We start from the raw sequence: 12,284 nt of genomic DNA, 5'->3' as shown, positions 1-12,284 counted from the left end.
CTGGCTGAGGGGGGATTAGGGGGCATCCAGGGGCGGGGGAGTGGGCTGGGCGGCGATCGCATCCTCGATGCCGGGTGAGAGGGGCGTGTGAGGGAAGGGACGCCGAGGGGTGAGACTGGGGGCGCGGGGCCGGGAGGGGCAGGGCGCGCGCGCCCCGTGGACGGGCCGTGGAATGCGGGGGGCGCGGGGTCGGGGGGGCGGGGCTCGGAGGGGCAGTGCACACTTGGGAGGGGGTGGGCACGCGAAAGGGGAGGCCGGAGGGGCTTTCGGGGGTGACGAGGCAGACAATGAGTAGGTGGAGGTGGGTGGTTTTGGGGAACGGGGCTGTGACGAATAGGAGCTGAGGATGGAGTGAGGGACTAGCAGGGAGAGCAGGGTTTGGGCAAAGCAGACATTAGGGGAACCGTGAGTCCCAGGATTGCTTGGTCTTGGTAAATAGGGGAAACAGAGCGTAAGGTGTTTGTAAGGTCAGGTCTAGGTCCTAGAGGGTGGTACACTGAGTTTTTGACTGGCACAGTAGGGCCAGGAGATGTGTTCTTATATGTTACTTTTAGTTACCGTCTTATTTGTTTGGTTTGTAGACTGACTGGCATAGTGGAGAAACCACCTCGAAAACGGAAAAGCAGGTAAGGCAAAATGCCTTCCTATTTTGCTTCGTGTTTTTCCATTTGCTTGGCTACACCTATATGCCATACTGCATAGTTATACACTGTCAGTGGATGAAGTTTTTTATTTAGCTCCTTTCGTAATGAATATAACTACATGCAAGACCTTTCTTTTGAGGAGGTCGGAATACTACCTGTACCGTGTGTGTGTGTGTGTGTGTGTGTGTGTGTGTGTGTGTAAGATTATATGGGAAAGAGACGTGGGTAATTGAGAAATCCTAGTTTTTTACTTTAGCTATAATTTCAACTTCTTCACCAGCTCTGTTTAAAAAGCTGGTGTTTCGGGGCATGGTGGGGGGGGGCACCTGGCTGGCTCAGTTTGTGGAGCATGAGACTCTTGATCTCAGGCTTGTGAATTTGAGCCCCACATTGGGTGGAGATTACTTAAAAATAAAATCTTAAAAACAAAACGGAACTAATGTTGGGGCACCTGGCTGGCTTTTCTTGGTAGAGTGTGCGACTCTTGATCTCAGGGTGGTGAGTTCAAGCCCCGCGTTGGGCATAGAGCTTACTTTAAAAAATAAATAAAATATATTAAAAGCTAATGTTTATTGAACATCTACTATGTGCCAAGTACCATGTGCAAGTGCTTTATATGTATTATCTTCTATAATCTTGAAGCACCCCAAGGAAGTATGTACTGTTATCACTATTTTGCAGAAGAGGGAAGTGAGGCACAGGGAGGTCAAGATCACTCATCTAATAAATAACGGAACCCACATCTGAATCCAGGCAGTCTGACTCCAGAACTTAGGCTCTTACCCATTGTACTGTAATGCCTCTAATAAACATGCAATTGAAAATAGATTTTCTTACTGCTTTTTCTTTTATCATCATACTTAGTACATAGAGTCTAATAACTAATCAAACCATAGGGAAATAGAAACGGAGGGCTTAAGTAGTCCATAGACAAGTGAATTACTACTTGAGTGATGAAGAAGAGCATATATCCATCCCACAGACATTTTTGTGTGCGTTCCACATGTCAGATACTATATAGCAATTCTGTGTGGTCATGAGAAGATTTCTTTTGCACAGATGTAGGCAGTGGTCTAGAGAGAAAGTAAGCTACAGTAGCGAGGATGTGACCAGTAGGACCACTGTCATAGTTAATACTTGGTAAGTTACCGATGTTAGGACACAGAATACCTCAACAGTAAGTAGATATGAAATGCTGATGACAGAAGTGCTACCAGCCAAAGGTCCTTTGTCATTCTGGGTCTGTACTGTTCAATATGGTAGCCATATATGACCATAAAGCACTTGAAATATGGCTGGCATGGCTGAGGAACTGAATTTTAAATTTTATTAATTGTAATTAATTTAAATTCAAAAACTGGCACTTGACTCCCTGGAAAATATTCAGTATGTTTGGAAAAATTTGGGTATGTGAATCTACTTTTTCATCTGTAAGTTTTATGAAATCTATATACAGATCAAATATTTCCAGTGAAAATTTAATGTCCAAAACAAGGTGTGCTCTAAGTAAAAATACACATCAGATTTCCGATTAGTATGAAAAAATGAATGCAAAATTTCTTATTACTAATTTTTATATTGATTATATGATGAAATCATGTTTTAGATATATTGGATTAAATAAAAGTATTACTAAAATTATTTTCTTTTTTTTTCTTTTTTACTTTTCTAACATGGCTATACAAAAATTAAAAATTATATATGTGGCTTACATTACATGTTTTTTTGGGACAGATTTTAACTCTCATTACTCCGCTGTCAGTCTCTTGCTGTGGCCTCCTGACTGCGTTCTCTACCTCAAATCTGTAATTCATTCATCATGCTGTGCAAGTTGATCTTGTAATTCTCCTGCTTCAGTCCTTCTATGGTTCCCCATTGCTTATTGAACATAATTCAGACTTTTTAGCCTAATGATAAAAAGAGACTGCCTTTGGGGTGTTTGGGTGGCTCAGTTGGTTGAGCATCCAACTCTTGATTTCAGCTCATGTTGTGATCTCAGGGTCGTGGGATCGAGCCCCTGCATCTGGCTCTGTGCTGAGCTTGGAGCTTGCTTGGAATTCTCTCTCTCCTTCTCCCTCTGTCCCTCTTCTCTCTCTCTCTCTTTTGCCGCCCCCCCCCCCCCAAAAGAGACTGCCTTTATTTCACTTCTGCTTGTCTTCCCAGTGACAGTTTAATACTGTGGCCATGGAAATTCTCAATACTGGACCTCTTAAATGTCTAATATTAAATGACTTAACTTTCTGGTGAATCCTGCACAATGAATGAATTGCTGAATGTAACTCTATGTTCTGCTTGCCATTCCCAGAACTTATGTTCTCTCTTTGCTTTGGGTTTTTGCACATGATTTCTCTTTCTCTTTGGAATACTTTCTCCTTGTTCCTTGGCGAGCTCCCTCCTTTAAGACTGTTAGCTCAAATGTCACATCCTGTGTGTGGACTTTCCCACCCTCTCCTTCACCTAATCTGATCCTGTGATAACTTGTATATATGCCTAGGTATAATGATTTGGGCTGCATTTGAATTCTAGCTCTGTCACATACAAGTTGTGAGATCATACGTAAGTTAATAAACCTCCTTGAGCCTCAGTTCCCTCAGCTGTATATGGAAATAATATACATAATTATCTATATACGGCTGGCTGGCTCAGGTGGTAGAGCAGGCAACCCTTGATCTCAGAGTTGTGAGTTCAAGCCCCATGTTGGGTGTAGAGCTTACCTAAAAAAAAATTTAAAAACAAGTCAGGCTCTCTGCTCAGTGGGAGCCTGCTTCTCCCTCTCCCTCTGCCACTCCCCCTGCTTGTGCTCTCTCTCTCTCTCTCTCTTTCTCAAATAATTAAATAAAATCTTTAAAAAAAACTTTTAAAAAGAATAATTTAAAAAAAGAAGTCCAACCCTCAGAGGGTTGTAAAGTGCTTAGTATAAATAGTACCTGGCACATAGAAAGTACACAATCAATTTTATGTTAAAAAAGCAGCCATCAAATACTCTTTATTTCCCGCCTCTTTTCTAAATGTATACAGGCTAAAGGATTAAAAATAAGGTATTAAGGCAAAGAAGAAATGAGAGAAGAATAATAAACCAGTGGCAAAGTTAGTATATAGACTAGAAAATACTGTAGTTACTAAAGATGGGTTCCGTATTTGGCTCTTACTTTTCTCAAACAAAGCAAAGAAGAAAATAAAGCTCAACTTCCAGATTCATGGTGTTTATAAAATCAAACACGTGTTTGTTTGTTTTTTAAGATCTTGTTTATTTATTTGAGAGAGAGAGGGAGAGAGCAGGAGCAGGGGGAGGGCCAGAGGGAGAAGCAGGGAGCCCCCTGGGGGGCTTGATCCCAGGGCTCTGGGATTGTGACCTGAGCCGAAGGCAGATGCTTGACGACTGAAGCACCCAGGTGCCCCCATATGCATGTTGTTTAAGAGAAGTACAACTTTTTTTGATTGTTAGTTTTTTTTTAAAGATTTTATTTATTTGACAGAGAGAGAGAGAGCACAAGCAGGGGAAGTGGCAGGCAGAGGGAGAGGGGGAAGCAGGTTCCCCACTGAGCAGAGAACTGGCCTCTGGGCTCCATCCCAGGACCCTGAGATCATGACCTGAGCTGAAAGCAGACGCTTAACCTACTGAGCCACGCAGGTGCCCCTTGATTGTCAGATCTGAGAAAAATTTGTCTCACTGGTCTTTATTGTGGGGACCTGTGTTTTGGGGGGAGGGAATCCTAATAATAAACATAGTAGTGAGTTTTTAAAGATTGCTTCTTATAATGCTTCTCAACCCAGGTTCATGTAATGCCAGTGAACATTCTCCAAAGAGCCAAATCAGTGTATAAGTATACATCTCACTGATGGCTGGCTTGGTTCAGAGATAAACAAGGATGAAGAAGCTGCAGGGATTCTGTTTATTCCCAGCATCTAGACTAGTGCCTGGCACTTAGAAAATAGTTGGTTGAATCATTGAATGAATGTGTCCTTAAATACTTCTCTATGAATATTATTTCTTTTCTTTTAATTAACAGATTTTTTTTACTGTCTTTGTTTTTTTAAGTTTATTTATTTAATTTTTTAAATAATCTCTCCATCCAGCGTGGGGCTCAAACTTAAAACCCCAAGATTAAGAGTCACATGCTCTTCTCACTGAGCCAGCCAGGCGCCCCTAAAACTATTTTCTTAATAATACTGAGACCTTGCCCCACATCGGGCTACCTGCTCAGCAGGATGCCTGCTTCTCCCTCTCCCACCCCCCCTGCTTGTGTTCCCTCTCTCGCTGTGTCTCTCTCTGTCAAATAAATAAATAAAATCTTAAAAAAAAAAAAAAGAATACTGAGACCTTACTTGCCTTTTTTGCTATTATTCACTCTCATTCACAGTGGAATTTTCTGAGGCTACAAGTAGGAGTGATTTCACTTCAACTCTGAGGGCTAATGGAATATGTGTTTCTGTATTACTGTGTTTAAAATTTTTCTTTTACAATCTAATATAAATATCGATGGGTATACTCACAAAGATAGTTTTTAAGAGTTGTTAAGGGGCTCTCCTGCAACCAACAAGTTTGAGAGCTGTATGAGAGAACATATTGTAAGAAAGATTAAATTGTCCTTCACTCTCAATTCTTGGGATGCTCCTTTAACAGTAGGTCCCTCCTTAAGGCGCCTTTCCTTCCTCCAGAATTGCTGCCTCTGGGAGTCCCCAGTGTGGACTTCCTGAATATTATTTCTTGTAACCAAGTTTTAGTAAGCATCAGGCAGCAATGAGTTGAGGCTTCTATTCTTAGTCAAGAATCATGAGAGCATGTATTTCGCATGTCTGATTAGGTCAGACCCTGATCAAGTCAGGATTTAGAACTGAACGGACCGCCAGCATACATCTCTGAAGAGGTCCTGTGGACAAGACCGTGATTTTCCCCAGAAAACAGTTCTGGAATTGCTCTAAAAATAGAGAACAAAATAACTAATTAAGGCCCTAAAGATGGATTATAAAGAAGGGATGTAATGATCCTAGCCAGAAATTTTTTATAGCTGTTATTATCAGTAGCATACTGTGGCCATAAAAACTCTCAATATCAAATGAAATGACTTCCTGATTAACACTTCAAGATGAATTAATTGTTGACCTTGGTCTTAAGCACCCCTTTGAGTTGGCCTGCTGTGTAGAGTTGTTGACTGTTATGCTATATATCCTGTTATAGTTGGGAAAATGGTTGCCAAAAGTATCATTTTTATTTTAGGGTAGTTGGTGTTAAGTCATTCTTTTTGATAGACATTAGTTAGTGGCTGAATTATTCCTTTTCTTAAGTTTTTATTTAAATTCCAGTTAGTTAACAAATAGTGTAATATTAGTTCCAGGTGTAGAATTTAGTGATTCAACACTTACATACAATACCTGGTGCTCCTCACGAGGGGACTTCTTAATCCCCAGCACCTATTGAATCCCACATTTCCCCGCCCTGCACTCCCCTCCCCCCTCGTATCTTTTGAGAACATTGCTAGTACACACCAAACTATAATAATGTTTAAGAAGAACTAAGATAATTTGAGATAAGCATTTCATACACTACTCTTATTAATTCTTCCTGTATTTTTTTCTCACTAAAACTTTTATTTCTTTATCTTAGTACATCTTTGTACCCTTAGCACTGAGTGGGTGCTCAGTAAAACTATAGTGAACCAGTAAATGCGTTGGTAGCAAGAGGGAGTTAGTGTAGGTTGGAGCTTTAGTGGTCCAAAATACTGTGACACTATTTAAGGACCCTGATAAACTGTACTAGACCGAAAGGAGTTTTAAGGTTAGGAAATTTGATCTCTATGTGGTTTTGGAAAATTCTGAAGACCTCAACATGTCTGCTTAATAATGTTTGGGTTATGAGTTAGAACATCCTCTCATCCTATCAGGAACAAGACCCATTTGTTTGGATAGGATTCCTGTTGTTTAAAGCTTTACTGTATGATGTGGGGGCTTTTTTTAGTGATGTGTTTTAAGCAAAGAGATCTAAGCATTTTTCTTTTAAAGATTTTATTTATTTGACAGAGAGAGAGAGAGAGATCACAAGTAGGCAGATGGGCAGGCAGAGGGAAAGGGAGAAGCAGGCTCCCTGCTGAGCAGGGAACCCAGTGCAGGGCTCGATCCCAGAATGCTGGGTTCTTGACCCAAGCTGAAGGCAGACACTTAACCAACTGAACCACCCAGGCGCCCCGAGATCTAAGCATTTTGTTGGTATATGTAATTTGTTTGAATTACATTTGAATTCTAAAACCATTTAAATGCTCTCTAGTCCTGGGTACCAGGGATACAGACACAAGTAAGATTTGGCCCTTGCTGGGGTAAAACTCATGTGGTAGTGGAGAAGGCAGACCCAAACAATGGGACAGTGTAATGACTTTGTATGTATACAAAGGGTTTATAGTAATTCTGCATACGGGTAGTGAGGGCACTTTTCACAGATATCTCATCTAGGCCCTGGAGGTTTTTAGGAGGTTACTTTGGCATAGTGTGACTATTGAATGACAGAGTAGACCCTGGATGGATTGACTAATGACAAGATCTTAAGTGAGCTGAATTTAGGACCTGAACCAGGGCAGTGTCAGGTGTGGAAAAGAAAGGTGTTTTTAGGGGTGCCTGGGTGGCTCAGTCTGTTAAGTGTCTGCCTTCAGCTCAGGTCATGATCCTGGGGTCTTGGGATCAAGCCCCACATCAGGCACCCTGCTCAGTGGGGAGCCTGCTTCTCCCTCTCCCTCTGCCCCTCCCCCCTGCTCATGCTCTCTCTCTCTCTCTCTCTCTCTCTCACTTGCTCTTTCTCTATCTCAAATGAATAAACAAAATCTTAAAAAAAAAAGAAAGGTGTTTTTAATAGTTTGGGCTGTGGTTTCAGTTTTTAGAGATTAAGCAGGGGTTCTCAAAAAGGGGCAGTTTTGCCTCCTGGGGGCATTTGGCAATGTCTGGAGGAGACATTCTTGGTTGTTAAACTAAGGGCATCTAGTGGGTGAGGCCAGAAATGATGTTAAACACCCTACAATGTGTAGAGTGGCCTCCCACGTCGAAGAATTATTCAGCTCAAATTGTCAGTGACGCTGAAGTCGAGAAAACCTGGACTAGAGTCGAATCCCAGCTCTTCCAAATACTGCCTTTGGGCTCTGGAACAAAGTATAGATTTAATCTCTGAACCTGTTTGCCCTTTTGCAAAAAGCAGGTGTTGACAGTACTTCCTTTGGAGGATTATTCCCCCCCCCCCCAATAGCATGTAAACTGTGTGAATGCAGAGATTTTTGTCTATTTAAAAAATAGATTCATTGAAGTAATGAATGTAAAGTACATGATAACAGTTACTGACATGTATTAAATATTTAAAAAATGATACCTGTGAGTGTTATTAGTTTAAATATTTTTATTTTGCCTTTCCTTCTAGTCTTTTTAAAAACATGTTGATCCGAGGTATTATTAGTGTAAAAAAAGAAGCGCACCAATTTTAAGTATGCAATTTGATGAGTTTTGACAAATGTATACATTGTGTAACCACCCACTGTAATTATGATCTTGAACCTGCCATTGCTACCCTTCCCACCCCCACATTTGCTCATGTTGCCTTGTTGTCATGATTCTGGGAACCGCTGATCTTTTTTCCCTATTACTATAGCTTTGTTTTTTCTAGAATCTCATGTAAGTAAATCATTCATTAGTCTTTTGTGTCTAGCTTCTTCCACTTGGCATAATGCTGTTGAGATTCATCCATGTTCTTGTTCATAACTGTAGTTAATTTCTTCTTATCACTTGGGAGCAATGTATGTATGTTTTTACATTGTATGATTTTACCGTAATTTGTTTATGCATTCACCAGTTGACAGACATTTGGCTTGTTTCTGGTTTTTGGCTAGTATGAATGCATCTGTTAATGAACAGTTGAGTTAAGTCTTCGGGCAGATATGTTTTCATTTCTCTTGAGTAGATAGATGCCTACGAGTGGGCTTGCTGGGTCTTATGGTAAGTGTATGTTTAATTTTTTAAGAAATTGCCAGACTGTTTTCCAAAGTGGCTGTACCATTTTGCATTCCCACCAGCAATGTTTGGGATTCCACGTGTTCCATATCCTTGCCAATATTTGGTATTGCCATTCTTATTCTTTTAAAAAGCTTTAGCAAGGTATAATGGCATACAATAAGCCACACATATTTAAAGTGTACAATTCGATAAGTTTTGACACACGTGTATACCCTTGAAACCATCACCATTGTTTGCCTAGGGGTATATATCATTATGTTTTTAATTTGCCTTTCCCTAGTGATTGATCGTGTTGAACATCTTTTAATGTATTTATTGGCCATTCATAAAACTTCTTTTGTGAGTTTTCTTTTCAAATCTTTTGTCCATTTTTTATCAGTTGTTTGTCTGTATACAGTTATAAGGGTTCTTTATTCTGGAAACAAATGTTTTGCAGATATTTTCCCCCAGTCTATGGCTTGCCTTTTCCCTTTCTTCACAGTATCTTTAGCTTGAATAATAGTTTGGATGGCAACACTTTTAATGGAGACAGCAGAGACAGGGGCAAATTTGGAAGGGTAAGATTATGAGTTTATTTTGACTCTATGGAGTGTAAAGTGCTTCAGAGTTCGCCGTCTCTCACCAGGCAGGTGGAAATATGGGTCTGGAGCTGAAAAGGGTGTAGGGCTTCAGATACAGAGTTGGAAGTCATCAGTAAATAGTTACCCAAGTTATGCAAATGAACGAAATAACTAACGGAGACCATCTTGAGTGAAATGTGAAGAGTAGAGCGTTGTAATAGCATGGTGTGGAAATAAACCAGACTGCTTTCTGTTTTTTGGATGTTCTTTGCAGTATTATCTGTCCATTGCAGTTTTTCTGTATGTAGTCATCAAACAAGTAATGTTTATCTCTGGGAGATAGATCTGCATACTCTTTAGTGAGGAACAGATTCTGGAGGTAGTTATATTGAAAACCAGGTGAACATTTTCCAGTTTACACTGAAACACAGGAATATCCTCTACTTAGAGAGTTTGTGTATGATGGTGTTTGCCTTAGTAACATCCCTACAGAAATGCAGTGGTTTTGGTAAAGCTGTTTCTTACAGCATGTGTCAGTGAAAACCTAGGACATACCAAAATTCAGTTCTGCAAAAACAGATTTTACAGGGCCCAAGATAGTATGGTCAAAGTGCTGAGCATTTTCATGGTAATATTTTACTCAAGAATAAAACCTAGACTGGCTCAAGCAGTGATTTTTTTTTTTTTTTAAAGATTTTATTTATCCATTTGAGACAGAGAGAATGAGATACAGAGAGCATGAGAGGGAGGAGGGTCAGAGGGAGAAGCAGGCCCCCCGCCGAGCAGGGAGCCCGATGCGGGACTCGATCCCGGGACTCCAGGATCATGACCTGAGCCGAAGGCAGTCGCCCAACCAACTGAGCCACCCAGGCGCCCTCAAGCAGTGATTTTTTAAGGGTGTTAAGAAATGAGCCCAGGGGCGCCTGGGTGGCTCAGTTGGTTAAGCATCTGCCTTCGGCTCAGGTCATGATCCCAGGGTCCTGGGATCGAGCCCCACATCGGGCTCCCTGCTCCGCAGGAAGCCTGCTTCTCCCTCTCCCTCTGCCGCTCCGCCTGCTTGTGTTCCCTCTCTCGCTGTGTCTCGCTCTGTCAAATAAATAAAATAAAATAAAATAAAATAAAATAAAATAAAATAAAATAAAAGAGCCCAAAGATTCATTGGGACTAATTCAAGGGCTCCCTGGAGGGTGGGAGTAGGTAGAAGAAAGTTAAGCAGGCTAGCCTCTAAGGCTCCACTTTGACTTTTATGTATGTATGTGTGCATATATGTCTGTATGTGTATTTTTAATGTGGAAAATTTCAAATACAGACAAAATTAGAAGGCTTAAATTGTTCATCCAGCTTCAATAATTATCAATTGAATCTTGTTTCATTTATATACCCTCGTACTCTACCTGAAACATATGCCATACATGGTATTCATCTAAATATGGTAGTATGTGTTGTTGAAAGATAAGGACTCTTAAAACACATTACCACAATACCATTAACGATTAATTAAAAATTAATACATATAATAAATAAAATTTAATTTTATTTAATAAAATTAAATAAAAATTAATAAAAATTAAAATTAATTAATTAAAAATTAATTAAAAATTAACAGTATTCCCCTAGTATCATCAAATATCTTGTCAGCGTTTAGATTTCCACATTTGACTGATCGGTTTTTAAAATGTCTGTTTGTTCGGGGTGTGTGGGTGGCTCAGTTGGTTAAGCATCCAAGTCTTGATTTCAGTTCGGGTCGTGATCTCAGGGTCATGAGATTGAGCCCCACCTTGGGTTCTGTGCTCAGTGGGGAGTCTGCTTGAGATTCTCTCCATTCTCTTTTTGCCCCTCCCCTCCTCTAAAGTAAATAGATCTTTTATTTTTAATTTTTAAAATTTTTTTAAAGATTTTATTTATTTATTTGAGACAGAATGAGAGAGAGAGAGAGCACATGAGAAAGGGAAGAGTCAGAGGGAGAAGCAGGCTCCCCGCCGAGCAGGGAGCCCGATGCGGGACTCGATCCCGGGACTCCGGGATCATGACCTGAGCCGAAGGCAGTCGCTTAACCAACTGAGCCACCCAGGCGCCCCGTAAATAGATCTTTTAAAAGAATAAATAAAAATAGAATGTTTGTTCAAATCAGGATCCAGGTCAGGTTTGTAGCTTGCAATTTGTTGATTAGATCTCAAGTTCTTTTAAGTCTGTAGTTTTCCCACTCTATTTTTCCCCATGCTCTTTATTTGTTGAAAGAAGTATGTTTGTTATTAAGAGTTTCCCACAATCTGGGACGCCTGGGTGGCTCAGTCAGTTAAGCGTCTGCCTTTGGCTCAGGTCATGATTGTAGAATCCTGGGAGCCGAAGGCAGACGCTTAACGACTGAGCCACCCAGGCACCCCAATAAATAAAATCTTAAAAAAAAAAAACTACCAAGAATAATGAGTTGTAAAAGATATCCATAAATTAGTAAATTAATTGACTATATAGTAGGGCTATGAATTTTTTTTAAGATTTTATTTGTTTATTCCAGGGGGTGGCACACAAGCCGGGGGAGGGGCAGAGGAGGAGAAAGAGGGACAAGCCGACTTTGTACTGAGTGCAGAGCCTGATGTGGGGCTTGATCCCACAACCTTGAGATCATGACCTGAGTCCAAACCAAGAGTCAGACATTTAACCAACTGAGCCACCCAGGTGCCCTAGTAGGTACGAATTTTATTTCACAAAATCAGGTAACCAAGAAATGTTACAATATTTTAATTCCTTCACATGAAATTAAATCCAAACTTGGGACATGTGCCCCTCCCACCCCCAATCCACCACACTGATGAAAAATTCAATCTCAGTGATTAAGAATGGGCATCCTCCCCTCCTTAGGGTTGTATAAGAATCTGGGAGCCTTATGAGGAGCCAGGCAAAGGGTGAAAGGTAAGTTTTCAGTTCATAATGGCTGTGACTGGTAAGAATGTTGTCTGAGAGAGTATGGTTCCTTGATGTTTGGTGGTTCTGACAGTTATGGCCCACTTCAGGCACATGAATTTTTGCTAGGTATGGGGATTCCAGTGTAGAAGTTTCAGCTTTCCTAGGTATAGCACACACCCATTAACCTCCCAGG

General features: G+C 40.7%; 1 protein-coding gene across 1 annotated transcript in view; it reads left to right on the top strand.

Moving 5' to 3' along the window:
* Positions 1-12,284, top strand: part of SCAI (suppressor of cancer cell invasion) — a 133,100-nt gene that overhangs the window by 318 nt on the left and 120,498 nt on the right. Inside the window, exon 2 of the mRNA XM_021691496.1 lies at positions 582-626. Within this exon, the coding sequence (XP_021547171.1) occupies positions 582-626 (45 nt within the window). The remainder of the gene's footprint in view (positions 1-581; positions 627-12,284) is intronic.

Source organism: Neomonachus schauinslandi, chromosome 13, assembly GCF_002201575.2.
Source record: "Neomonachus schauinslandi chromosome 13, ASM220157v2, whole genome shotgun sequence".
NCBI classification, from domain to species: Eukaryota; Metazoa; Chordata; class Mammalia; order Carnivora; family Phocidae; genus Neomonachus; species Neomonachus schauinslandi.
The sequence above is the reverse complement of the archived record's forward strand: the minus strand, read 5'-3'. Positions and strand labels throughout refer to the sequence as shown.